At 47.2% G+C, this 27,500-nt stretch overlaps 1 protein-coding gene across 1 annotated transcript in view; it reads left to right on the top strand.

The window, feature by feature from the left end:
- KDM2B (lysine demethylase 2B) overlaps window positions 1-27,500 on the top strand; it is a 134,396-nt gene that overhangs the window by 54,533 nt on the left and 52,363 nt on the right. The window contains 4 exon segments of the mRNA XM_056821794.1: window positions 1-94; window positions 4,869-5,022; window positions 14,689-14,804; window positions 24,292-24,418. Coding sequence (XP_056677772.1) covers window positions 1-94; window positions 4,869-5,022; window positions 14,689-14,804; window positions 24,292-24,418 — 491 coding nt within the window.

The raw sequence follows: 27,500 nt of genomic DNA, 5'->3' as shown, positions 1-27,500 counted from the left end.
GTACTGTCTGATGAGCGTCAAAGGCTGTTTCACAGACTTCCATATTGATTTTGGAGGCACTTCTGTCTGGTACCACGTCTTTCGGGGGAAGAAGGTGAGTGAATTGGGGCAAGGATCTCCTTGATTCATGCCAGGGTCCCCCCATAAGCCTGGATCTGGAGTTGGAAGGATACTTGGTTTAGAATTTATAGACCTAGATTTCTAATCCTGACTTCTCATGGTCACTGCCTGTTGCCTTGTTGCCTTGGTCAAGTCAGTTTCTCCTTTTGGGCTTTAGTTTCCTTACCTGCAAAATGAGTGGGTTGGACTAGGTGGCCACTAGGGTCCCTTCTGCTATTAAACCTATGAACCTGTGGACACTTTCAAGCTGTGTGACGTTGGACAAGATGCTCATCTTTTGGGGGCCTCAGTTTCCTCATTTGTAAAAATAAGAGATTGAATGGGATGTTCTCCCCAGGCCCTTCTAGTTCCTGTGATTCTCCTCTCCTCTCTGTATTCCCTTCTTCCTCCCAGGTCATAGGTCATTTATTAGCCCTGCAGGTATTTCCCCACTACTCCTTTCCCCTTTTTCTTGGGCTTTTTGGCTTCATGGAGAGGATGAGATTGAGGGGATTCTTTTGATTTGACCCACTCCTTGGGGCTGATGGATTGAGATCAGAAGTTTTAGCTTTGGGGGCAGGCAGCTAGGTGGCTTAGTGGATTAAGAGCAAGGCTTGGAAATGGGAGGTTTGGGGCTCAAATTTAACCTCAGACACTTCCTAGCTGGGTGACCCTGGGCAAGTCACTTAATCCCCATTGCTTAGCCCTTATTACTTTCTTGCCTTGGAAACGATATACATTTTTTATTCTAAGACAAGATAAGGGTAAAAAAAAAAGGTCAGGTTTAAGGAACTTGATAGGGATCCCACAACTTGGAGTTAATTGACTATGAATCTGAAGACCTGAATTCAAATCTTGCCTCTGCCACTTAATCCTTGTGTGACCTGGGGTAAGTCTCCTTATCTCGATAGTTTGAAAGGGTTGAACTAGACCTCATCTCAGGCCTCTTCCAACCCCTGGGAAGAATCTTATGAGTTTCCCCTGGACTTCCTCGTTTCTATGTCTGCTATATTATATAGGTTGGGGTTAGGGACAGTTGACATAACCTTCCCAGGGAGCTAGACAACATAAGGAGAGAAGAGTGTGAACAGAATGTTTCCAGAGGTAGCTTGAGGGTTGATTATGTTCATGAAAGCTACTTCCTAGCAGTATGACTCTAGCCAGTCCCCAATATTCTGCCTGTCTCAGTTTCCTCATCTGTAAAATGGGGATAAAGCAATACCACTGACCTCCTCAGGGTTTTGGTGAGGATCAAATGAGATAATAATTATACAGTCTGGAATACAGTAAACAAATGTTAACTATTAATGTGATCTTGGACCAGTCACTCATGTTCTGTTTGCCTCAGTTTCCTCATTTGTAAAATGGGAATAAATAATATGGCTGCCTTCTGAAGAATCTATGAACGATCAGATGAGATGGTACTTGTAAAAGCCCTTTATAGATCTTCCAGTAATTTATGAATGCCAGTTGTTATTACTATTGTTGTCGTTGTAGTTCTCTCCCCAAGTTAATAGAGCTTTTTAAGGTTAAAAAAATGCTTTCTATACAGTATCACATTAGAGCCACCAAATAAGAGGTGGAGATACAAAGTTTAAAAAAGAGAGAGAAACATTTTGCTGCCCTTTGAGAGCTTACAACAGAGAAGACAAACTAGCCCTGGGAAGCAAGCACTGTGGTTATCCCCATTGTATAGATGAGGAAATTGAGATTCAGAAAGTCTGAAGTAATTTGCTGACTGATTTAAGTGTTTCATAAAGTTTAAAGCACTCTGTGTTCTTGTTGTTGTTTCTGGGTCAGAGGTTAAGGGAAAGTACTCTGAATTTAGATTCAGAAGTTCTGAGTCCAGTCCTGGCCTTGTTTGGGTGAACCACTTTACACCTGAGTCCTGTTGACTCATTTACAAAATAAAGGGGTTGGACTGGACTTCTTTCTCTGTTTCTACAATTGAGTGAATGTATCTGTATAGGTGTGCTTTGGCTCCCATGTTCAGTTGGTTGCACCGTGAGATTTGAACCCATAAGGATTCAAATAAGGATCAAATAGATAAGTGTCTGTCTTTGTGAGACACAGAGAGGAGACAATCGAGAGACAGAGAGGAGAGACGGAGAAAGACAAAGAGAGAGTGAGAAGGAGAGAAACAGAGAGGAGAGATGAAAGAGAGAGAGAGACAGGAGAGACAGAGGGAGAGAGTGAGAAGGAGAGAGGGAGAGAGAGGAGGAGAGATGAGACAGAGACAGAGAGGGAGAGGAGAGACAGAGAGAGGAGAGATGAGACAGAGAGAGGGAGAGGAGAGACAGAGAGAGGAGAGATGAGAGAGAGAGACAGTGAGAAGGAGAGAGAAACAGGAGAGAAGAGAGAGAGTGACAGAGAAGAGAGAGGGAGAATGAGAAGGAGAGAGGGAGAGAGAGGAGGAGAGATGAGACAGAGACAGAGAGAGGGAGAGGAGAGACAGAGAGAGGAGAGATGAGAGAGAGAGACAGTGAGAAGGAGAGAGAAACAGGAGAGGAGAGAGAGGGAGAATGAGAAGGAGAGAGGGAGAGAGAGGAAGAGAGATGAGACAGAGACAGAGAGGGAGAGGAGAGACAGAGAGAGGAGAGATGAGACAGAGAGAGGGAGAGGAGAGACAGAGAGGAGAGATGAGAGAGAGAGACAGTGAGAAGGAGAGAGAAACAGGAGAGAAGAGAGAGAGTGACAGAGAAGAGAGAGGGAGAATGAGAAGGAGAGAGGGAGAGAGAGGAGGAGAGATGAGACAGAGACAGAGAGAGGGAGAGGAGAGACAGAGAGGAGAGATGAGAGAGAGACAGTGAGAAGGAGAGAGAAACAGGAGAGAAGAGAGAGAGTGACAGAGAAGAGAGAGGGAGAATGAGAAGGAGAGAGGGAGAGAGAGGAGGAGAGATGAGACAGAGACAGAGAGAGGGAGAGGAGAGACAGAGAGAGGAGAGATGAGAGAGAGAGACAGTGAGAAGGAGAGAGAAACAGGAGAGAAGAGAGAGAGTGACAGAGAAGAGAGAGGGAGAATGAGAAGGAGAGAGGGAGAGAGAGGAGGAGAGATGAGACAGAGACAGAGAGAGGGAGAGGAGAGACAGAGAGGAGAGATGAGAGAGAGACAGTGAGAAGGAGAGAGAAACAGGAGAGAAGAGAGAGAGTGACAGAGAAGAGAGAGGGAGAATGAGAAGGAGAGAGGGAGAGAGAGGAGGAGAGATGAGACAGAGACAGAGAGAGGGAGAGGAGAGACAGAGAGAGGAGAGATGAGAGAGAGAGACAGTGAGAAGGAGAGAGAAACAGGAGAGGAGAGAGAGGGAGAATGAGAAGGAGAGAGGAAGAGAGATGAGACAGAGACAGAGAGAGGGAGAGGAGAGACACAGAGAGGAGAGACACAGAGAGTGAGAAGGAGAGAGAAACAGAGGTGAGAAGAGAGAGAAGGAGAGACAAGAGACAGACAGAGAGAGACATACAAAGACAGAGACAGAAAAAGAGGGGGGAGAGAGAGAGAGAGAATGTGTGTTTGTGCGTGTGTGTTAGAAGCGCAGAGAGGAAGCCTTTGCTATAGTCCCTGTTCCAGATGTTTTTCTTCCTACTGAATAAACAGAAGCTGCTTTTTTTTAATCTTATTTTTTATTTTTGTATCTTATGAAATCCCGCCCCCCTCCCCTTTTCCAAGAAGAATGCCACAGCAAGTGCACGTAACACGGGAAACCATGGGAATTCAGATCCCACAGGAGCCCTTTCATCTCAGGGCAGAATCTAGAACAGGGGAGCCCTGGGATTTCAGACCTGAGGGAGTCCCAGTTAACTAGAGAGGGAGTTTGCTATAGTCAAAAGAGGTCTGGCATTGGAAGCAGGTAAGCCCTGGGTTCAAATCCTACCACTGAACCCTAACTACTGTGTCAGTCATTTTACCCATGTCAAACTTCAATGTCCTCATCTGTAAAATGGAGTAATAAAACCGAAAATTTTTACCTCCTGTGGTGGTAAGTGAGGCAAGTGAGATTTTTAATCACCTGCTCTGTGGCAGGCACTGTGTTAGGGGCTGGGGACAGATGCAAAGAAAAAACAAACAGTCCCTTTTATTAAGGATTATAGATATAGAGTTGGGAGTAAGGAAATAAACATTTATTAAGTGCCTATTATGTGCCAGACATTCTGCTGAGCACTGAAATATAATTTCATTTGATCCTCACATTGACCTCTAAGAGGTAGGTATTATCATTATCCCTCTTTTATAGATGAGGAAACTGAGGCAAACAGAGGTTAATTGACTTGCCCCGGGTCACACAGCTTGATTTGAATCTGGGTCTTCCTGACTCCAGGCCTGGCACTCGGTCTACTGTACTATCAGTGCCAGCTGCCAGAAGTTGCTGCCCATGGCCGCTTTAGAGGTCTCATGGGAGAATCCATAGTAGCATTATATATTGTTCATAGGATCCTAGAAATTTGGAGATCTTTGAGTCCAAGCTGTGGAAAGGAAACAAGAACAAGTTCTGAACTTGTTCTTGTTTCCTTTCCACAAACCCCTTCATTTTAGAGCTGGGGAAACTGAGACTAGAAGTAATAGGATTGGATAATTGGTGCCAAGGTTTAAACCCAGGTCTTTCAACCATCTGAGTCTTTCACAGCCATCTACTCTAGGCAGCCACCTAGCTTGGGTGACTCTTCTCCAAACAGGTCCCCGTCTCCTCTGTGCAAATCTCTACCCATGCCTGCCCCCGTTGGAGGGTCCAGCTTTGGGTGAGGCTCAGCTGTGACGGACTCGTTTCTTTTCTCAGATCTTCTGGCTGATTCCTCCAACCTTGCACAACTTGGAACTCTATGAAGAGTGGGTACTTTCAGGAAAACAAAGCGACATCTTCCTGGGAGACCGCGTTGAACAATGCCAAAGAATTGAGCTGACACAGGGCTACACTTTTTTTATCCCCTCCGGTAAGTGGCCCGCCTTGGGCTGGGGGCTTTCTAGGACTTGTGGTTATCCCTCTAGTGGTCTTCCCCATCCTTTGAGATGACTTCCTGGCTCATCCGCTGCCTCCTCCAGCTTCTTGCCAGTGAAGAACATCTCTGAGGGACATCCTGGGTTCTTCTTAGTCTCTTGGGTTTGTTTTTTATTTTTGTGTCTTATAAAATCCTCCCCTCAAGAAGAATGCCCAACTGACTGCACTGAACACTGATGGAACCCTGGGAATTTCTTGGGGAGTTCTGGATGAACTTTGCTTAATATCCTGCAACTCCGTGACGACTGCGGCTGCCTTTTGTCCAAGAGGGCTATTTGACTCGGGTCTTTTTTCAGGGGCAGGTGTTATATTTCTGCTTTTATTCTTGTCTCCAGATGTTCCTGGAGCCTTCCCTGACTTTTGGGAACTGGGAGGCAAGTGGGGTGAAGTAGGTTTGGAGTTAGAGAAGCAGAGTTCAAATTCTATGTGATTTTGTGCAAATAATTTCTCCTCTCCATTCCTCAGTCTCCCCTTCTTAGAATTAGGGGGGATTGGTGCCTCCTTCTGTCTTAGAATCAAGGCTAATGCAGAGTGGTAAGGGATGGGCAATTGAAGTTGAAAGACTTGCCCAGGGTCACAGAGCTAGGAAGTGTCTTAGGACAGATTTGAACCCAAGACTTACCAATTCCAGGCCTGGTACTTGTCCCTCCTACTCCTCAATTTCTGCTCTGATGAATGGGTCTGGGATGAATGAGAGGGGAGGGTGGCTTTTTTAGAGCCCATGAGAATATTATCATCTACAAGGTAGAAATTCAGCATCTGAGGAGTGTCCCCAGAGCTGTTCCAGGGCAGTCTGGGAGCAAAGACAGGGGAGATTAGAGAAGGATGGAGAGTGTGAGGCGGCTTCCTTCAGTGGAATAAGATGTAGTTCAATGAGGATATAAATGTTAAAAAAAAAAAACATCATCCACACAAAAAAACAGTGAGGACCATATCAGTACCAGTGACTATTAAATTTGAATTAAGAGATATCAGATGCAGGGGCAGCTAGGTGGCCCAGTGGATAAAGTGCCAGGCCTGGAGACAGGAGGTCCTGGGTTCAAATTTGGCTTCAGATACTTCCTTGCTGTGTGACCCTGGACAGTTCACTTAACCCCATTTGCCTAGCTCTGGCCCTCCTATCTTAAAGAGTTATTACAATACAGAAAGGGTTTTTTTTTTGTTTTTGTTTTTTAATTGACAGAGAGGGAAAGAAGAGAAGAAGAGGAAATAAGGGAAAGGGAGAGAGAGGGGGGAGAGAAGGGGGAGAGAGACGGGGGGGGGGTGGAGAGAGAAAATGAATTAGATCAGATGCTCTGGAAGTGGGGGTAGAAGCTTCCTCTAACAGTGCCTATTGGCACAATATCTTGGACCAAAGTCACACAACCAGTCTGTTTCAGAGGCAGGATTTGAACTCAGGATTTCCTGATTTTGAGGCCAGCTCTTTATATTTAACCCCTTACCTTCTCTCTTAGAATTAATACTATTTATCAGTTCCAAGGCAGAAGATTGCTACGGTCTAGGCAATGGGGGTTAAGTGACTTGCTCAGGATCACACGCAGCTAGGAAGTGTCTTGAAGTCATATTTGAACATAGGACTTCTCATCTCCAGGCCTGCCTCTCTGTCCAGTGAGCCACCTAGCTGCCCCCCTCCTCCTCCCTGTTAAACAGAGGAAGGTTGGGTAACCTCCTGGGATGATCTCTTATATTTAGAGGATTTCTGCATGGGGTAGTAGATGGGGATAGTGATCCCTCCCAATTCTGAGATTAGTTCATGAGAAAGAGGGTTCAGTTTCTAACAACCCCAGGGCTATCTGTGGGTCACTAGGCAGTTTGTCTGAGCTTATTTCATTAGGATGAGAGGCTTCTTCTGTTCTGGTTGGTGCCTGGGGCTCGGACTGAAAAAGGAAGGTTGAGAGCAGACTTACTCTTGTTCTGCTGTTGTGTATGTGGTGTAGTAGTAAGGTCTTATTCTATTTCACTTTTGCCACATAGTTATTGATGGTGACTCAGCTCAGTTCTAAGGCCTGTTTGGTTGTCAAAGATCATGGAGGGGATTAGGAAGGGCTTCCAGGGGCAGGGACTAAACCAGAAAGAAGATGCCTCCCTTTGGGAGAGTTAAAAACATCCACTGGCCCATCGTGGTATATTCTATAAGGCTTCCTGGGACCAACGTTCTTTGAATCTCTGAAACTTGGTGTTTGCAAAAGAGTTCTGATAAGAGATGCTCAGGAAGCCCGACTTCTGGTCTTAGCCCTGCCATTAGTTCTTCCACATCCTTGGGCAAGTGATATTCTCTTTACTCCAAGATCCTCCTGTAGGTAGGGGAAGCTGGATTAAATGATGTTTAAGATTCTTTCTCTCTTAGGATGTCCTAAGCCCCCTGTCACCCCATATATCTCCTGTTCTAAGCTTCATCCCAGCTCTGACATTCCCTGTTCTAAGCGCCTTCCCAGCTGTGACATTCTCTGTTCTAAGCCCCCTCCCAACTCTTAACATTCTCTTTTCTAAGCCCCCTCCCAGCTCTGACATTCTCTGTTCTAAGTTTCCTCCTACCTTTGGCATTCTGTGTGCTAAGCCCCCTCCCAGCTGTGACATTCCCTGTTCTAAACCCTCTCCTACCCTTGACACTCCCTGTTCTAAGCCCCTTCTGAGCTCTGACATTTTCAGATTTCAGGGTCCTTCCAACACCCTGGAGGTGACGAGCTCCTATTTCTTTACTTTCCCTGAACTAGAACAAACATTGGCACTTCCTCTTCCAGCCCATTAGGCAGCACTGTGGGCCTGCTTCCCTGCCTCCTCTCCCCTTCTGCAGGTGATTTGGGTCAAGGTACAGTTCTGGAGGCTGGGGGTGGTGTATTTTGGCAATAAGAGTTGAGCCAGGTTAGAAATGATGTTGCGGGAGGGGCAGTTTTTCTCTGTTGGAGAAACATGGGACTCGGTCAAACAGCCTTGAGTTTTCCAGCAGGTGGGAGTAAAGTCAGATGCCAGATGGGCAGGAACCCGATGAAGGGTGGGTTTTTTTTAAGCCCTTCCCTTCCGTCTTAGAATCTATACTGTGTATTGGTTCCAAGGCAAAAGAGCAGTAAGTAAGGGCCAGGGAATAGGGGTGAAGTGACTTGTCCAGGGTCACACAGCTGGGAAATGTCTGTGGTCAGAGTTGAATCCAGGACCACCTGTCTTTAGACCTGACTCTCAATCCACTGAACCACCCAGCTGCCCCCAGATGCAGATAAAGGGCCAGAGAAAAGGGTAGAATTTGCTTCTCAGTTTTCAGGATATGGGCTTTGGGGACTTGGGGAGATCCTGTAACAATTCTCTTGGAATTCTACTCTGTGTCTGCTGTTCCTGTGGACATAGATTTGAACCCTGGGATCGTCAGTGTGCCTTCTGGAGGTCAGTGTGGCACTCTGGCCATTCGGAAAATGGGGTGAAGGAAGAAGCCCTGTCTTCAGCCTGAGGGCACGGGACGTCGAATGTTACAATGATTTTATATCTTGGGAGAAATGGTGGCAGGGAAAATCACCTGCTCTTGCTGACTACCAGGTGCTAAAGGCTATGTGGGGAAGTTCCAGTGTGGGGAGTCAGGCATTGGCTGTCTCTGTGACCTCGTACAGTTCATCTGTTTATTCATTTGGCCATCTATCCATCCCCAAAGCATTTGTGTCTGCCAGCCACTGAGCCAGTTCCCTTCTTTACTTTGAACCTCAGTTTTTCACATCTGTAAAATGGGCAGATATAGGACCATCAGATCTTAAGACCTAGACCTAGAAAGGACTTCTAAAGCTGTCTAGTTCAATTCTCTCATTTTAAAGACTAATGCCCATGGGAATGCTGGACTTGCTCAAGGTCACAGGCAGCAAGCATCAATGGGAGGGGTGGGTGGGATTTGAACCCAGGTCTTCTGACTCCTTTCCACTGGATCATGTGCCTTTCCCCTTTGGATTCAGCCATGCAGTTTCTTCTCTGCTCCATTAACCTGCTTCCTGTCAAGGTGTGAAGAAGGAAGGCGATCCCACAGGCTGTCCTGATCTTCTTTTCCCTCCACTGCCATGGCCCTCCGGCCCCAGTGAGACTTGGTGCCAGGTTGTAGCAGCAGCAGCTCCCCCCACCCAGCAGCTGCTGTCAGGCATCTGTCTATTGTCTCATCCTCCCTTCCCCAGCTCAGTTTGCCTCGAGGGGCTCAGGATTTATATGTGGGGGTTATGGCTCCCACATGTATCATGGCCCCCGTCCGCAAGCAGGAGGCATTTGCCAGCTTCCCGAACTCAGCAACCAGCTTGGCGGTATTGGAACACCTGTTCTGTGGCCCTCCTGGGGCGCCATGAGAGGCTGGAGGGAGGGACGGGGCAGCAGCAGTGCTTTTTGTGAATGGCTCAGGAAACCATCAGGGTTATTCATGCCCCTTTACTGGTTTCCTCCCAGTGCTAACATTTAAACATCGGAGCAGATGTTGGGACTGGGGAGGGAAGCCTCGGTGATTGAGACCCAGCTATGGAGCCTCCGTGGAGCAGGGAAGGCTATCCCAGGCTTCCGGAGGAACAAGGAGGAAAGTCCAGGAGCCTAGACTGAGGGAAGGAAAAGGCTCCTTTTGCGTTATTTCCTCCTTTTCTCTATCCCTCCCCCCTTCCTTCCTTCTCTCCCTCCTTCCTTCTTTCTTCCTTCCCTCTTTTCCTTCATCCCTCTCTCCCTCTCTTCTCTCCCTCCCTTCGTTCTTCCTTTCTTCCCTCCCTTCGTTCCTTCCTCCCTCCCTCCCTTCCTCTCTCCCTCCCTCCTTTCCCTTCTCCCTCCCTCTGTCCCTTCCTTTCCTCCTCCTTTCTTCCCTCCCTTCCTCCCTTCCTCCCTCCCTCTCTTCCTTCCTTCCTTCCTTCCTTCCTTCCTTCCTTCCTTCCTTCCTTCCTTCCTTCCTTCCTTCCTTCCTTCCTTCCTTCTTTCCTTCCTTCCTTCCTTCCTTCCTTCCTTCCTTCCCTCTTTTCCTTTCTCCCTCCTTCCCTCCCACTCTTCCTTCCATCCTTTCTTCCAATTTTCCCTCTCTGCCTCCATTCTTCCCATCCATCCTTCCTTCCCTCCTTTCCTTCTTTCTGTCCCTCTCCCTTCCCTTCCTCACTCCCTTCATCTCATCACTCTCCAGTATGGTGTAGTGGAGTTCAGAGGCCAAAAACCAGGGTTCAAATCTCAGATCAGCTCCTTACCAACCTTTGAGACTTTGAACAAGTTCCTTATTCTTTTTGGCCTCAGGTTCCCTGACTGTAAAATCTTATAGAGGACCCTTCTAGATAGAGACCTGTGACCCTCAGACCCTTCCCCCTCCCTCTTTGTCTTACTGATTTTTAAGTCTTTACCCAATTCCGTGATGTCATCATTGTAAGGAACTTACACTAAGGAAACTTGTTAGGGCAAGAAAGACCTGAGTTCATCATCGAGCTTCAGATTTTTCTTAGCTATGTGACCCTGGGCAAGTCACTCCACCTCTGTTTGCCTCAGTTTCTTTTTCTGTAAAATGAAAGGAATACCAGCACCTTCTTCTCCCAGGATGGTTGTGAGGATCAGTAGAGATAATATTTGTAAAGCCCTTTGCCAGCTGTTATTATTAATATTATTGTCTCTACAGAGAGGGTAGGGAAATGCATTTTCTCAACTCTCCAGGGGAGTGGAGCTGGATACAAATGGCCCCATTATTTGGAATAATTTGATCTTCTTCCTGTGTTGAAGTTGGTGGGTAGAGAGCATTCCTTAAGGTAGGAAAGCTGGGGGCAGCCAGGTGGCTCAATGGATCATCAGGCTTCGAGTTGGGAGGACTTGGATTTAAATGTGACCTCCAACATGTCTCAGTTTCGTGACCCTGGATAAGTCATTTGAACCCTGTAGCTTCACCCTTTTTGCTCTTCTGTCTTAGAATCAATACTTAGTCTCCATTCCAAGATGGAAGATAAGATTAAAAAAAATCAGGAAACCTGGGTTCAAGTTCCACTTGGGACACATTCCGGCTGTGTCCCTCACGTCGCTCCAGGCAGAGGGGGCTTTGACCCGTGTTGGTGACTGGAGTTCCCTCTTTAGACAAAGGAAATCATACATCCTGCCCGTCATTCACCAATGAGCTCATTTTCCGCCGCTCATTTGCATGGGGATTATTCTCCCCATTTCATAGGTGGGGATCAGGGAAATGGAGGCTGAAAGAAGGAGCGAATGAGCCAGTCAAGGTAGGATGCTGAGCCTCCAGGAACCCTGACTTCTTACTGGCTGGGGCAGTAACATGGTGTAAGTTAGCACTGGGAAGAGAACCCAGGAATTCTCGTTCCCAGCCCAGTTCTGTGGCTCAGTGCTTCCTTGAATGTCCAACAAGTGGGACAAAGTGGCCAGGGAAGTGAACTCTGGGAAACCTTGCTTCCATCTACCATAATAACCAAGGCTTCCATTCCTCCTGAGAGAAACAAAAACCATACATAGGCACTGAGCAAACAGCCCAGGATTTAGCTCTTGGCAAGGACCTGAAAAAGCAAATCTTAAAGGCAAATTAGGGACCTGCAAGGAAAAAGCAGGAAATCTGGGAGCCCAGGACCTGGGTTCAAATCCTGTCTCCAGAGCTAGCTCTGTGGCCAGGTAAACAAAATGGGGACAATAGCTACCCCCAAGGGGTCTGTCAGGGGTTCCAGTGAGGCCGGGTCTGCATGTGATTTGCAAACCCTCGAGTGCTGTGTCAGTGTGGTTTAAGCCTCATTGTTGCTAGTTTGGGGAATGGATTCAAACCAGGAGGGCTGCAGTGGTCATGGGGTTTTCCTAGGGTTTTCTAAGGCACTTTGAAGATTTCGGTTACTTGCCTTTATATAACACTTAACGGATTGCAAAGCGCATTACAGATGTTAGACCATTGGATACCAGTGTCCATTAGGGAGATTCTGCTCCATTGTCCAGGGATGTCAGACAGCTCACCCTGGTTCTGGGTGAGACCCCGAGTCCCTTTCCATAGGAGGAAACTGCTTGCAGTTCAGTCCAAGGGGACAGGGGACCCCATCCCCTGGGTTCTGCCTTTGGGGAGCTAACCCTGCCTCAGTGACTCTGAGGAGGCTTGGGACTGGTGAAGGGCAGTCTTAGGCTTGGAAGCAGCCAGTACCTTTCTGGGATAAGGTGGGGGGGGGGTACTGGGAGGGAGATAGTATTAGAGACAGTAGCTTGGAAGAGGGAAGCAGCTTGCCTTGGAGTTTTCTCTGGGGGGCTATAGCTACTTTTTGTCTCTTGACTTTCTTCTTCCTTCTCCTCTTTCTCTATCTCTCCATCTCCTCCTCCTTCTTCTTTCTTCTTTCTTCTTCTTCTTCTTCTTCTTTCTTCTTCTTCTTCTCCTCCTCCTTCTTCTTTCTTCTTTCTTCTTCTTCTCCTCCTCCTTCTTCTTTCTTCTTTCTTCTTCTTCTTTCTTCTTTCTTCTTTCTTCTTCTTCTTCTTTCTTCTTTCTTCTTCTTCTTCTTCTTCTTCTTCTTCTTCTTCTTCTTCTTCTTCTTCTTCTTCTTCTTCTTCTTCTTCTTCTTCTTCTTCTTCTTCTTCTTCTTCTTCTTCTTCTTCTTCTTCTTCTTCTTCTTCTTCTTCTTCTTCTTCTTCTTCTTCTTCTTCTTCTTCTTCTTCTTCTTCTTCTTCTTCTTCTTCTTCTTCTTCTTCTTCTTCTTCTTCTTCTTCTTCTTCTTCTTCTTCTTCTTCTTCTTCTTCTTCTTCTTCCCTCCCTCCCTCCCTCCCTCCCTCTCATTTTTCTCTGTCTCTCTCCATCTCTCCCTCTGTCTCATTTTCTATCTCTCTCTCTCTCCCTCCCTGCCTCCCTCTCCCTTTCTCTCTTTCTCTCCTCCACTCTCCCTCTCTCCCCATCTCTGTTTCTGTGTCTATGCCTCTCTGCCTCTATCTCTGTCTGTTTCTCTCTGTCTTCCTCCCTGTCTCCCTCCTCCTCATTTTTCTCTCCCTCCCTTCCTCTCTTCCTGTCCCTCTGTCTCTCTGTCTCCCTCTCCCCCTTTCTCTTTCCCTCTCTCTTCTTTCTGTCTTGTTAACTTTTTCCTTCTGTCTCCTTCTCCCTCCTTTCTGTTTCTCCCTCTCCTGTTTTCCTCTCTTGTTTCTGTCTTTTTCCTTTCCCCTCTCCTTCTATCCCTCTTTCTCTCCCTCCCTCTCCTCCATCTCTCCCTCTCTCTTCTTTCTTTCTGTTTCTTTAACTCTCCCTCTCTCTCTGTCTTTCTCCCTCCTTCTCTCTCTCTTTTTCTCTCTCCCTCTCCTGCTCTCCTCTCTCTTGTTTCTGTCCCTCTCCCTTACCCTCTCCCTCTGTCCCTGTTTTTCTCTTCCTTTCCCCCTTTCTCTCTCCCTTTCTTCTTTCTCTTTGTTTCTTTAACTCTCTCCCTCTCTATGTCTTTCTCCCTCCTTCTCTCTCTTTTTTCCCTCTCCCTCTCTGTCTCCTCCCCCTCTTTCTCTTCCTTCCCTCCCTCCCCTTCCATATTAGTCTCTTTCCCATTCATTGTCACCTCCTTGCCCAGCCTCCCAGACTGCTTCAGTGGGTCTTTCACTGCCTCTGCTCACCTGAACATCTCCATGCCAACCAGGGGACATCAAAGGGGGCCTCCTGTTGGAGGCGGTGGCACAGCAGTTCTGAATGTGGCATCAGGATACCCTTTCAGCGGGGTGGTCTGTACAGCTAAAATTATTTTCATAATAATTCTGAGACATTTAAATTTCTAATCTGGTAAATATTGATAGATAACCAGAACTGTGTTGGGAAATACTTAACTAGAGCCTCTCTGGGAAAAAAATATATGTTCCTGACACCCTTTTACATTTCATTTCCATTGTTAACATTTTCCCATCACTTTCTTAAGTTTAAACCATCAACCAAACAATATATTAACCCTGCTTTGATAGCATTTGCTGATTTCTAAGGTACAAATGCTCCCACTGGCTCCTTTATACCGATGGGCATAACTCACATAAACTCCATCACTTTGGAAGGGCGAAGGGGTCTGCAGTAATTTTTTTTTAATCTTTGCCTTTGTTCTAAGGCAGAGGAGTAGTAAGGGCACCTAGGAAGTGTCTGAAGTCACATTTGAACTCAGGACCTCCCATCTCCAGACCTGGTTCCCAATCTACTGAGCCACCTAGCTGTGCCCCCTCCTCAGTAAATAAAAAAAATAAATAAACCCTCACCTTCTGTCTTGGAGTCCATACTGTGTATTGGCTCCAAGGCAGAAGAGTGGTAAGGGCTGGGCAATGGGGGTCAAGTGACTTGCCCAGGGTCACACATCTGGGAAGTGTCTGAGGCCAGATTTGAACCCAGGACTCCCATTTCTAGACCTGGCTCTCCATCCACTGAGCCACCTAGCTGTGCCCCCTCCTCAGTACTTTCTAAGACAGTAAAGAGCCCTGAGACCTCAGCTGTTTTGGTGGGTACAGAGCTAGAGGTAAAGTCAGGAAGTCTTGGGTTCAGATCTCAGTTCAGCCCCCTTCCTTGCTCTGGGGGATGGGCTTTAACGTCCCCTAGCCTCAGTTCCATCATATGTCAAACGAGAACATCGCCCACCCTCGACGGCCTCGAGGACTCCTTCCCAGTCCTAAATCTCTGCTGGTCTGACTGTGCGCTCACTGCCCTCCCCCTTTCCTTCCCTAGGCTGGATCCATGCTGTCTACACGCCCGTAGACTCCCTGGTGTTCGGCGGAAACATCCTGCATAGCTTTAATGTGCCCATGCAGCTGCGCATCCATGAGATAGAGGACAGGACCCGGGTAAGGAGCCCCCTTTCTCTCTCCCTTCTTCGGGGCCCTGGCTCCAGACACTCAGAGGGGCATGGAGGAGAACCTTCAGGTCCTCTCTGCTGGACCGGCTGACCTCCTTGTCCCTTCCTCCAGAGCTGATCGCGTGACAGCACGGGGATGTCCACTTGAGGTCAGGCCCAGCAGTGGGGCCCTTCCCTCCGCAAGTTCCTATTCATCTAGGCAGCAAAATTCCCCTCGTCAAAAAGGAAATGACCCACAGGAAAGAGGGCCACCTGGGCCTTCCTGTCTCTCTCTCATTAAAAGAACCCCCTAGGGAAACTGAGGCACAAACTCATCCTCCTGGCTTCTTTCCCACTACTTTGTGTTTTTCTAGGGAACCTGACTGTCTTGTCTCCCAGTTCTGGGCTTTGAGTCTTTCTGCTCTCAAAAAATCAGATTTTCAGGGGGAGGCTGGGTGGCTCAGTGGATTGAGAGTCAGGCCCAGAGATGGGAGGTCCCGGATTCAAATCTGGCCTCAGACACTTCCTAGCTGTGTGACTGTGGGCAAATCATTTAATCCCCAGTGCCTAGCCTTGACTGCTCTTCTGGCTTGGAAGTATTGATTCTGAGGCAGAAGGTAAGGGTTTCAAAAAGTAATTAAAATTAAGAAATCACAGATTTTTCAACTGAGATGTCCTTGGAGGCCATCTAGTTCAACCCTCGCCCCATGCCAATTTAGTCGGATACCTTAACTAAGAGATAACATATCTCAGTCAATTATTCCAACTCCAGGCTTTGGACCAAGTACAAGTGAGTTGCCCAAGGTAACACAGATAATTAGAACAAGTGGAATTCCCTGAGCTCTGGCTCTGGGGCTTTCCTCGAGGGTCTAGTGACCCCATCAGCTGATGAGATTGGCAGCCACTCTCCTTCCTCAGAGTACTCATTCCTCAGGCATTCGGCCTCCCTCTTATTTCTTTTTTTTTTATAAAAAATTAAATTTTACGGGTTTTTTTTTCAGTCAGCAAAAATCTGTCCTCCTTCCATCCCACTTTCCTCTAACTTCCTCTTCCCCACTACGACGTTTAAGAAGGAAAGAATAAAGCCTCTGTTATAAACACGTATATTTGAGCAAATCCCATTTCCACATTTGCCATATCTATAAGGAAAAAAAGTAAACTCATGTATGAGGGCAACTAGGTGTCTCAGTTGATAGAGAGCCAGGCTTGGAGACAGGAGGTTCTGGGTTCGAATGTGGCCTCAGATGACCCTGGACAAGTCACTTGACCCCCATTGCCCAGCTCTTCCTGCTCTTTTGCCTTGGAACCAATACACAACATTCATTCTAAGATAGAAAGTAAGGGTTTAAAAATAAAATAAATATATGTATATGTTTATATATATAATGGTTTATATATTTATATAATATATTTTTATACCTGTTTATATATTTTTGTATATATTTATATATCATATATATTGTTTACATATTTTTGTATATATAAACATTTAAATCTATTATATATTTTCATATATACATAGGCTTATCTTTCTGTATCTGTCTTTATTTCTATTTTTATCTGCCTTGTCGTATCTTTATCTAGATCTGTATCTTTCCGTTTCTCCTCATATCTATCTTTCTCCAATCTGTGATGAGACGCTCACCCCTTTATTCAGGAGGTAGATAGTATGTTTCATCATTAGTCCTCTGGAATTATGGTTATGTTGACTTTCCTGGAGACACATAGCTAGTAAATGTCTGAGGCCAGATTTGAACTCACATCTTCCTGCTACTAAGCCCAGTGCTCTATATACTCTGCTAGGTCCTAGCTGCTTCTTCTTTACTTCCCCAATCCAAGAAAATGAGACTGAGTCATGATACCCTGGAGTGGGGGAAGAGGACCCTGCCCCAGAGACATTCATTATTTAATACCCTTACTCTATCCTGTCTGTTATTCTTGGCACTGAGAGAGATTGTGGGGGGTATATGCTATTATGATCCCCATTTTCCAGTTGAGAAAACTGAGGCAAACAGAGGTTATGTGATTTACCCAGGATCACATAGCTAGTGAGGACTTGAGGCTGAATTTGAATTCAGATCATTCTGACCCCAGTTTGGCAGCTCTCTATTCACTGTATCATCTAGCAGCCTCTATCCTCAGTTTCCTTTTGATCAACTTCGTGCCTTTGGAATTGGGAAATTAATAAAAATTTCATTGCATTCTCAGCCACTAAGGGGGTCCGGAGGAAGCCTAGACATCCAGCCTGGTTTTCTGTTTCCTGGGATGTGTGTCGGGGCGGCGAGCAGGGAGGAGAGGGGGAGACACTGATTTTTCTTGGGACAATTGTAGGTTTAGATCTGGAAGGGACTAGAGACCCCCATTATTTTTCAGATGAGGTCCTTCAGGTTTAGAGAGTTTCAACAACTTGTCTAGGGTCACACACACGGCTTGTGTTACAGTCAAGATTCAAACCCAGGTCTCTGCTGCCTCAAAGCCCAGCACTCATTTCACTGCACTGCACTGGGGTCCTATTTAGATACATGCAGTAATTAGGGGGAGACATTAGATTCGATACTTGTCGCCCGTAATTGCCACAGGCTTCCACTGACTCTGGTCTATTTTTAGGTACTTGTAAAGGGAAAATATCACCCAGCAGATTTCTCTTTCTGGGTTTTTTCTCCCCTTCTTTCTTCTCTTTCACCCAAAAAAGGGCTTTTCAAGCCAAAAAAGGTGTCGTGTGAATTGGGAACGTGATCCCTTGTCCTCACCCAGGTCAGTGTCGGATTCTGGAACCAAGGAGAGGATAGTGAGAACCATCCATTGTCCTGGAGCTTCCCCTGCCTTTCCCCTAGAACGGATAGAGGTTCCAGACTGACCTTTGACGCATATCGGCTGCCTCCCTTTGCACAAATTGAGAAACTTCTCCTTGCCCCACATAATTATCTTACGTTCAGGGCTTTGCCCATCTGTGGAAGTGGAGGGGATTTTTCTACACTGGAAGTTCCAGAGATGGCAAAATCACAATTCTGGATATCCTGACCTGCTTCTCCCCCCTGTCAAAAAAAAAAAAACTCCCCTCAAATAAACCATCGAACCTCTTTTCACTGGGCTAAGTTCTGTCGGGGATCGAAGCCCAAATGTTCCTTTTCTTCCCTGTAAGAAATGACCAATTTTGTTTACAGGCCAATAGCCAGGAGCTAAAGCCCATGCCTGTGATCTTCCAGGCATTTCACAAACCTGTAAGTTAAACTGGGAATTTTAAAGGCTTTTGAACTTACGCCTCTTCTTCTCTGCAGTGGGCAGGAAGTGGGTCTGAGGAGTCTTGTTTCTACTTCTTCTTCTTGGCGAATGGATTTTCATAGGAAAGGGACTTTGGCGAATATCCCTTTGCCCCTGTGATTTTGGGCAGATCTCTCCTTTAGACCACGGTTTCTTCATCTTGCGAATGAGGGGATTGGACTAGTTGGACTTGTGAGGTCTGTCTGTGCTCTGAATATGTGCCCCTGTCTGTGTTCCTTTAATTCCATCTGCCTTATTTTCCTGAGAGAAAAGTAGGGCTCCCATGCCCAAGGTCACACCTTTTATAAGGCGTCCAAGGAGGAGCAGGGATTGGAGTTGGGATTAGAACCTCTGTCATCTGCCACTACTCATTGCTCTTCCTACCCATCACTTTATCTGTAAGCCCGCTCCCCCTCTTAACCGGGAAACAAGGCGCCTCAGGAATAATAAACCTATAGCACGATGAAAGAGTGGTGAAGTCCCTGTGGGATCCCGGAACAAAGTCACTGTCCCTGGACGGGGCTTCTCCACTTGCCTCTGCCCACCCCAGCAGGGCATTGAGGGCAGGCCACCTCTCACTGGCAAGCTGGCACATCCTCTTTGATTTCTGCTTTTTGGAGGGATTTGGCAACGAACCTGTTATGTCTTGGAAATCAAGACAAGGGAAAAGACCATGGGGAGAGAGGCTAACAGGCTCTTAAGAGTCAGCTAAAATGCGGAATATCCTTGTCGTGCCCACTCTGGCTTCATTTTTCCTATCCCTAAAAGACTTGTAAAGAAGCTTATGGCCGTTTAAAAGCAATTTTTCAAGAGTAATAAAAAAAAATCCAACCCATTGTGGCTTGGATGAGAGACCCCTGCTAGTGGGGGAACAGAGGTAAACAGGCATCATTTAAGCCTTGTGGTTTTCTTTCCTCTTTTAGTAAAAGGGGAAGGGGGTGAAATAATGTTTTTCTTTGACTTTCCAGTCCCATGACAGAAAGTAAGGAACTGGCTGGCCTGTTGACTAAGCTTGCTTTGGCCCCCACTGGCTCAGCCAGGAGAACAAAAGACATTTTCTCAGCAGCCAGCCCAGGGTCCCTCAGTCAGCCCTCTTGGGCTTGCCGAGAAACGGATAGATCCTCATCCTTTGAGTGCTACCCAACTGAGCATGTTTGTTTGGACCTGTTGTGAGAAACCGATGGCAATAAGGTAGTCCCGTGCAGATGGAGAGCTTCACACTGTTTCTGTTCCCTGGAATCTTGAGTTTCATCATCAGTGGATCCGCCATTTTCTCCTTTCTCCTTCTTAGCAGGTTCCAAACGGAGTAATGTTTTGTTTCCTCCCTTCCCCCACCAAGGAAGACTTAACTTGGCTTGGCCCAAAGCAGGTAGACATTTTGATGGCTCCTAAAGGGTTAAGGCATTCCAAAGACTGGGAGTAGCCATGGGTTCATTGTAGGATGCTTTAAGGAAACGTCTAGAGCTGTTGCATCGTTCCTTTGTGATACTCATCAGCATATCACTGTACCAGAAAGCATCCCTGTGATCATTCAGTGGTTAGATGTCTCTCTTAGGATTCTTTTTTCCTTTCCTTACTCTGATGTCTCTAGAATAAAATGCCTGCGCGTTGTCCAGGAGAGTTAACATCAGACAATCTGTCTAGTGTCCCCTCAACCAAGGCTTCTAGGATCATAGAATCAGCAATTTAGAGCAGGACAGGACTTTAGAATCCTTCACACACACCCCCAAATACCCCACTTTACCAATGAGGAAACTGGGACAGGCAAAGGTTCAAAGACCTAGGGTCCTAGGTTTAGCTAGAAGGAGCCTTAGAGGCCATCTACTCTGACCCTTTCATTTAACAGTTGAGGAAATTGAGGCCTGTGGAGGTTAGATGACTTACGATGATCAATTTTGGGAATCAATAAATCATCATTCAGTCAGTCAGCAAACATTTACTAAGCATTTAATGTGCACCAGGCACTTTGCTAAGCACTAACTTAACAACTGGAATTTAGAACATTGGAGGTCATCTAAGTACAACTGATTTTTGCATATCAGGAAACCGAGACCCAGAGAGGTTAAATAATTAACTCAGAATCATAATTTTAGAAGTGGAAGGGATCTTAGTTTTGTGTTTGGTCCAATATATGAAGAAGTTAAGGCCCAGAGAATGATGTAGAATTATTACATTAGGTCTAGAAGGGTCCTAAGAGAGGTCAAACCTTTCATTGTACCAATGAGGAAACAGTCGAAGATTTGGAATGACTTTCCTGAGATTCCATAGGTAGAAACTGACAAAGGCAGGATGTGAACCCAGGTCTATATACTGTAGAATCAATAAAGTTTCCACTATATTATGTTGCCTGCCTTGTGCCTAGAAGCACAGGTTTAGTTTGGTCAATGTCAGGATTTGAACTCAGGTCACCAACTCCAAAGCTGGCACTCTTTATTTGGAAACCACTTTGCCGTCTTTTTAAACGTGGAAATGATTTCATTCCAATTGACTGCTTCCAAACTCCCATTTTTTTTCCAGGAGAAAGAACCAAAAAGCACCCCACCCCTTTTCCTCCCCCAAATAAGATAACTTGAAAACCAGTCCCCCAATCAACTTCAGATATTTGGGGCTTTTCCACCACCTGACACTTAGGAATGCTGAGGGAAGTATCAGCCAGTGACAGGACTTCCCAGGCCCTCTGCTATGCCTCGTAATGCCTTGGCTCACTCATTTCCAGTGCAGCTTTGGGCCTCTCTAGTAAATGTCTGGGTTAGCAATGAGATCAATGGGAAGGAACTCAATTTGAACCTTGACCAACTTGAGAGAGTTCGGGAGCACTGCATGCTTGAGGCCTGTGACTGCCTTGTTATTCACATTCGATTAACATGGAAATTTGGTGAGGCTCTGGAATCTGTCACCCAGTAATGTTGAGCAATGCTGTCTTTAATATCCCCAGGCATGTGGCTGAAACCTTTTGAAGGCGAAGGGTGGAAGGCGACTCTCTGTTTGTAAGTCAAATCTTTTGCAAATTTTGTTTCCTGCAGTGCTCTCTTGGAAAAAAAAAATTATCATCATCACCATCATTATTATTATTATTATTTTTTGAGTTCCTTCGTTAGCATCTGTTTTCACCCAGTTGATTTCCCTCAAGGTTCAGCAGCTGAGGGGAGGATTGATCTTTCCTTCCCTCCTGATCCATGACCAAGTTTTTGATTTTTTGTTTTGTTTTGTTTTCTATCTTTCTTTTTCTTTTTCTTTTTTTAATCTAGAAAGACATTTGGGTGTGATGATGCCTGGCCAATGGCATGTTGACCCAGAGCATTATAAAAAGGAGCGGAGGGAATATAGCCAGCCTTATTAGGTAGGGTTAGGGAGGCAACCGAATGGGAATAGAATTCTTTCCACAAGCAGCCAGGCGCTGTCCTGGGTGCTGGAGGTAGAGATTAAAAATGAAAGCTTCCATTTTATTGGGAGGTAATAAAGGGATCTAGTCTGGCCCTGGCCTGAATTTAAGAGTTGGGGAGGAATTCTCAAAGGACCCGACAGACCCTCAGTCACAGGAGGGCCAGTTTTTCCCTTAGCCAAGTCCCTTTTTTCTTCCCCAAACCCTGAGATAATTGACATACCAATAAAAATATAACAATAAAGGCTTTTACCCAGGTGAAATTGGGGCAGCTCAGGAAAGAAAATAGAACTGTCAAATTGACTTGATCATGACCCAACCTAATGCATTTCCCCCACCACATCCTCAAAGGAATTTCAGTGCAAAGACCAAGTGCTCCAGAGAGCCAGTGGGGCATGATGACAAGAGATAGAGAGTTGGCTGTGGAGCCTGGAAGACCTGGGTTCAAATCTTGCTTCTGATGACTATTGATTGTGGGACCCTGAGCTAGACAATTGATTTCTAGATGTCCCAGGCAACTCCAGGTCTATAAGTTAAGTAGAAAAATGATGATTTGGCCTTGGTAGAGGGAGTTCTTGACCAAGCATTTGCTACACCAGTGACATTGCAAGAACAGTTTGAAAGAGAGATGGAGAGACATCCTGGCTTATGTGATCAATAGAATTTCATTCCATTCCGTAGCATTCTGCAAGAGGCAGGGAAATAGCAGGGTAAATGGATGGAGCGATCTAAGGCCCAGAAAGGGAAACCACCAGCCCCAACTCTCAAGGAGGCAGAACTGGAATTGGATCGTACCTAAACCAGGGGAAATTTCATAGGTTTTCCCAAGCAGGGTATTTTTCAGGTGGGTTTAGCAAGGGTCCTCGGGAAGTTATCCCTAGGAGAGATGGAGGATTCTATTCCCTTAGTGTTGGTTCCCTGCCAGTTCCTCATGATGGTCTGCCTGGGGTCCTGTATTCCCAGAGGTGATGCTAGCTGAGCATCCTCAGTCCTGTGGGCTAGGAAACTTTTTAAGTTGAGACCTGTGGCAACCAAGGCTAATTAAACTCATCGAAAATCTGGGTGTGAGGTTGATTTCTTTTTTGGCCACATTGATTCTTAGGCACTCAGTGTTGAAGTTGTCGTTGTCGTCTTTGTGTCTGTGGAGGGTCTAGCTACGCTGATTGAGTTGTAGATTCTTAGAGATTTTGTGATAGGTTCCTAGGAATGCAGAAGTCCTTCCATGCTCTGGAGCCCCTTTTGTTGGTCAGGTTAAAGCCAAGTGACTCTGGTGGAGTCATTGTCTGGCAGCCCCATCAATGTTGTCTCTGCCTGAGAGGAGAACGAGGCTTGGATCTTAGCTCTGCAGCGGAAAGGGGCCTCAGAAGCCACCCAGTCTAATCTTATTTTACAGAGGAGGAAATTGAGACCCAAATAGGGAAATGACTTGTCTAGAGTCACACAGGAGAACTAGATCCTAGGTCTAGAACTGAAAAAGGCTTCCAAAGTCATCTAATCCAACCCCTCTATTCAAATAGGGAAACTGAGGCCCAGAGATGGGAAAGTGGGGTTGGAAGGGACCTCAGAGTCTTTCTCTTCCCAGCCCTCATTTTACACATGAGGACAAAGACCTTGGGAAGTGAGTGACTGGGGTAAGGTCACACAAGTAGTAAGTAGAGAGCTGGCATGTTTCTCTCCATCATGGACACCCCCTCCTCACCTGCTCTCAAGGTCTTCTACCCCCTCTCCTTGGCACACAGCTGGAGGAGTAGAAGTTAAAGCCTTTCTCTAACAGGGAAGGAAACTTCCATTGCTCCTCCTGTTCCAAGCCTGCTGGCTTAGCCCTGCACATGGTAGGACTTGGCAGGGAGTGGGGGGGGGAGGGGAGTTTGGTGTTCAGGTCCAGAAATACAAAGACCACCTGGGGCAGAGAGAAATCCTGGGAGGTGGATGATACCCTTTCCCCTTCCTCCACTGCTCTCCCTGGCCTCTCATCCTCGTGGTAGTATCGACTTGGCAAAACCCAAACGAGGTAGCTGCTCTGGGGCATTTGGTTCTCCCAGGTTCTCTCTTCACCTCATAGAGACTGCCTGCCTGGCCACAGGGCTTGGGGTCCCCCCCCCAGCTCTCCTGTTCCATCCCATCCCCTCAGTCCTTAGAAATAAAAAAAGGAAGCCGTAGTGAAGTTCAGTGAATCCCTCTGGCTGAGTTCCTGGACAGAACCCCACTGGGAAGTCCTGAGTTCTAGGGGATGAGCCGTGGTGGACAGAGGGAAGGTACTAACTTGGTCCATTTAACATAGGATCTGAGACTTAAAGAAAATGGAAACATTTAAAAGCAACCCTTTTTTTGCTCGGGGTTGGGGTGTTCCTTCTTTTGCCAGCGGGCTAGGGAGAAAGGATTCGAGTGGGAGCCTTCATAAAATATCATTTGATCCCCTGGGATTGGGACGGTTACTTCCTGGCTAGCTATGACCACCCAATGCCAGTAGCCCAGGTGAATCCCTGGGGTGGAGCGCTTGGGCAACCCTTTGGGGGTTTTAGCATTTCATGAGCCCCCCCCCCCCACGCTCCCCAGGGCCTTGGGTCCGGCTCTTTCCTCCTCGGTTGTGCACATCAGGGAACCCTTAAAGGATGCTATCCCCCCCAGCCGCCTCATTGTGTATGCTGCTGGCATCTGGCCCCCTTCCAGTCCCTCCCTCCCACCCGCCTTCCCTCTCCTCCCCACACCATTCATGCTCTTGCTCAGATGATGAAAATGATGCCTCAGGGGGCCCCTCTGCTGTAAACTTCTCTTGCTCCCCCTTTCCCGCACCCCCTCCCCCCTTGCTCACTCCTCCGGAAACTGACCTCCACCCACCGGGTGTTGCTCTTAGGTGCAAGCCAAATTCCGGTACCCTTTCTACTATGAGATGTGTTGGTATGTTTTGGAGAGATACGTACACTGCGTGACCCAGCGTTCCCACCTCACTCCGGAGTACCAGAGAGAATCAATGCTCATTGGTGAGTGCTGGTGGGGGTCTGGGAAGTCCGTCCGTCTGCCCCAGTGGGAAGGGAGCTCCTGGGGGGACGCCGCTGGAGGGAGCCCCAACTCCAAGGCTTCTTTTCCCAGAGGAGGGCACTGGGACAAAACTCCGGGGAGTGGCCGTCCTCCGGGGCTCTGGGGGGCCATCAGCCTTCGGATCATCCGCGGCTCTGGAGAAAGGGAGGGTCCCAGGGGAGGTGCCGGGCTCGGGCAGTCCCCGGGGTGTCTGCAGATTTGGGGGTGTCCGTCACACCTGTGAGGAGGCTGATGCATTCCGATCGAGCCTTTGATTTGTCCCCGCTTGATTTTTCTGCATCAGCGAGTGGCTTTTGTCTCCCGGAGGAGGGAGAATGCCCAGGCCCATCTCGAACTGGGCTGCTGCAAGGGGCGATCGAGCTGGGAGGTGGGGAGGGAGGGCTGGGAAAGAGACGTCAGGGGGGTGGCGGGTGGTGGGTGGGCAAGGGGAGAGCCGCGATCCCCGCAGCTGCAGCAGCCCTGCCCCCTGCCTTTCTTTAAAGGGCCGGCATCCCACGCTTGGCTCTGCCCTCTCCAGGCTCACACGTGAGTCCTGAAGTTGCATCCCGGCGAGCTCGAGCCGTGGAGCGAGCAAAGCCAGAGTCATCCATCACGAGTGTTTTTATACCGATTTACGGTTCTGTACACAAAGTCTCATCGGACATCCGTAGTAGAGTAGATGCTTAGAAAAGGAAATAGACGGGGAATGGGGTTCAGAGAGGCAGCTGGACAGCCCCCGTTCTCGGGGAAGAAGACCCGAGTTCAGATTCAGCTTCAGACACCCAAGATAGCCGCATGACCCTCTGGGTCAGTCTCTGGCTGCCTCAGTTTTCTCAACTGTAAATGGGATCATAAAAGCGCTTACTTTCCAGGGCTGTTGGGGAGATGAAATGAGGATATTTGTAAATAAAATACGATAGAACCTAATCTGCAGGCTTGTTTGAAGGCTCCGGTGAGATCTGTCATAGGGAAGCAGCTAGCAGAGTGGTCCCTTCCCCAGTCACACAATGGGCCAGGAAGTGCTGAGGTGGGAGCTGAGCCCAGGGCCGGGGAAGGAGTTTGTTCAGTGGCTCAGCTCTTGGCTTAGAGCACAGATTGCTTTCTTGTCAGCACAGGGACGGGGGAGGCCGGCCATCTTCTCATTTTTCTTTCCCAATATCTTGCCTAGATTTTTTTTAAACCCTCACCTGCTATCATAAAATCTATACTCAGGGTGGGTTCCAAGGCGGAAGAGCAGTAAAGGTTAGGCAATGAGGGTTAAGTGACTTGTCCAGGGTCACCAGCTAGGAAGTATCTGAGGTCAGATTGGAACTCAGGATCTCCCTCCTCCAGGCCTGGCTCTCCATCCACCGAGCCACTGAGTCACCCTTGGGAATGAGTATTTCTAGAGTGCCTAAGCGTCACATTTGAGCATCACAGTAACCAAAGAGGAAGATGCTATTATTATTATCCCCATGAGGAATAGAAGGCAGAGATAGAGGGACTTGCCAAGGGTCACCTAACTAGTAATTTCCTGAGGCTAGATTTGAACTGTGGTTCATCCTGACTCCAGTCTTGATGGTGCCACCAGCTGCCTTCTTGAAAGGATCACACTCTAATTGGGAGAGACAAAACATAAGGAAGTTTAGCTGCAGGTGACTAGATAGAAAGGCCCAAGCGTTCATAGTGACAAAGGGTGTCCCCCTCTGGCAGCATCTCTTGGGGTGACCTGCTGCTAGACCTTCCTTGATACCCCCCCCAACCCCTACTCCAGCCACGCTCTTTCCTGCCTGAAGCAGGGATGTTCCTCTAGGGATTCTGAGGCTGGTTCTTCTGTTTCTTCTTTTATTATTCTAAATTCTATGGAGGGAAGTCCCCTTCCCCAGCAGTATAGCCTCTGAGGGGCAAGGGGTCAAGAGCACCAGACCAGTGGCTGATGGGATTCTAGCATTTAGGGCCAGAGTCAGAGTCCCTTCCTTCCTTCCTTCCTTCCTTCCTTCCTTCCTTCCTTCCTTCCTTCCTTCCTTCCTTCCTTGCCCTTCCTTCCTTCCTTCCTTCCTTCCTTTCCTTCCTTCCTTCCCTTCCTTCCTTCCTTCCTTCCTTCCTTCCTTCCTTCCTTCCTTCCTTCCTTCCTTCCTTCCTTCCTTCCTTCCTTCCTCCCTCCCTCCCTCCCTCCCTCCCTCCCTCCCTCCCTCCCTCCCTCCCTCCCCTCCCTCCCTTCCCTCCCTCCCTCCCTCCCTCCCGTCCCTCCCTCCCTCCCTCCGATTGGGAATTCTCCTTTCTTTGGCCAAAAGTTACTTCTTATTTGGAGAATAATTTGTAGTTGTTTTTGAGATCTTTACTTCGTTCCTGGCCTTCATTTCCAAAGTTAGGCCTAATACTTCCCCATCCAACAAGCTATCCCTTTCAACAAAAATTAAAAGAAAGAAAGATGTGTTTTGGGGCAGCTAGGTTGCTCAGTGGATTGAGAACCAGGTTTAAAGATAGGAGGTGCTGGATTCAAATCTGGCCTCAGACACTTTCTAGCTGTGTGACCCTGGGCAAGTCACTTCACCCCCATTGCCTAGCCCTTAGCACTCTTCTCCCTTGGAACCAATACATAGTACTGATTCTAAGATGGAAGGTAAAGGTTTTAAACAATCGAAAGAAAGACCTGCTACATCCCCATAGCAGCCCACCTTCATCAAGAAGAGAGGGAGACATCCTCAGTTTTATCATCTGCAAAATAAGACAAATAATCCTTGCCCTCTACCTCACAGACTTCTAGTAAGGAAAGCAGGCTTTGTTAACCGTAGGATAATGATGGACACTTATTTAATGGTTTAAAATTTGCAAAACATTTTTCCTCTACTGTCTCATACAATCCTGACTACTGCCTAATCAGGGGGTCTGGACCATGGACATCGTCATCCCCCATTTTACTGATGAGGAAACAAAGCCTCTGACGGATTAAGCGAAGTGCCCCAAAGTCAGTCACACAGTAAATTTCAGAGGGAGGATTTGAATCCACATCTTCTTAACACTTAGACGAGTCTGTTGTGTTTTCTAATCTTAAATCCCTGTGTC

This window comes from Monodelphis domestica, chromosome 3 (assembly GCF_027887165.1).
Source record: "Monodelphis domestica isolate mMonDom1 chromosome 3, mMonDom1.pri, whole genome shotgun sequence".
Taxonomy (NCBI): Eukaryota; Metazoa; Chordata; class Mammalia; order Didelphimorphia; family Didelphidae; genus Monodelphis; species Monodelphis domestica.
This window is presented reverse-complemented; position numbering and strand designations above follow the sequence as displayed.